The sequence below is a fragment of the Haplochromis burtoni genome, unplaced genomic scaffold (genome assembly GCF_018398535.1).
Source record: "Haplochromis burtoni strain Fernald_Lab_line unplaced genomic scaffold, NCSU_Asbu1 Contig_759, whole genome shotgun sequence".
NCBI lineage: Eukaryota > Metazoa > Chordata > Actinopteri > Cichliformes > Cichlidae > Haplochromis > Haplochromis burtoni.
Window position 1 is genome coordinate 49,376 of NW_024583120.1, and position 881 is coordinate 50,256.

Consider the following 881-nt stretch of genomic DNA (forward strand, 5'->3'; position numbering starts at 1 on the left):
AAGGACAGTGTAGCCGAGACCGTAAATGTTATTGATGAGGATGCTTTCACAGGAGAGCTTAAACAAAGAGGCATTGTCACAGAAAGGGTTAAATATGATCCACCTGCAGCGTGACAGGCGAACGCTGAGGCCCACGAGGATTGTCACCATAACGAAGATTACTGCCCAGGCCAAGACCGACAGCTTCACCACCATCCAGTTGGTCATGATGGTGGCGTACTGCAGCGGGTTGCAGATTGCCACATAGCGATCAAAAGCCATGATCATGAGTATAGTGTGAGAAGAACCTGCATAAATGTGAACACAAAAGGCCTGAATGACACAGTCTACATAGTGGATGTACCGATCTGAGCTGGCAATAAAAATATCCCTCAGCATACGTGGAAAGATTGTTGTGGCTCCAAATACATCATTAATGCTCATGTTACAGAAGAGCAGATACATGGGCTGGTGGAGGCTACTATCCAGCGTGATCAGGATCACCAGGACAATGTTGGAAAACATGATGAAGATGTAAATGAGGAGGAGGAGGATGAAAGCAGGAATGGAGGCATCTGGGCTGACCTGTAAACCTTCTAAGAGCAGGATATCTGAAGTCTGGTTTTCCATAGTGCAGAAGGTTAATTTCAACCTGGAGAGAAGACAAAAAAACACGTTTATTTTCAAACTTTAAAGGGATTTTAAAGTGTCTTTGAAAGATACTATTCTCTTGAAGAAAAAAAAAAACTGGTAGTATTTTAGCTACCACAGGTTTTTGGTGTGTGCCATACCTTTTTGGATTTAGACTGTTTTATTCAGTAATTCTTGATCTCTTTAAAGTTCCATTGGTTTCACAACATTCTCTTGGTAGTTTTGATTGACCCACCCTCATTAGTTTCCCC

The 881-nt window shown here is 42.5% G+C and overlaps 1 protein-coding gene across 1 annotated transcript; it reads right to left on the reverse strand.

Annotated features, from left to right (window-relative positions):
- Positions 1 to 633, reverse strand: LOC102295148 (olfactory receptor 52D1; the record flags this gene model as incomplete). The annotated part of the gene is given in 1 exon segment (XM_042215562.1): positions 1 to 633. A coding segment is annotated over 1 exon segment (609 nt), but the record flags the coding sequence as incomplete, so codon positions are not given.
- Between the last annotated feature and the right edge of the window lie 248 nt (positions 634 to 881).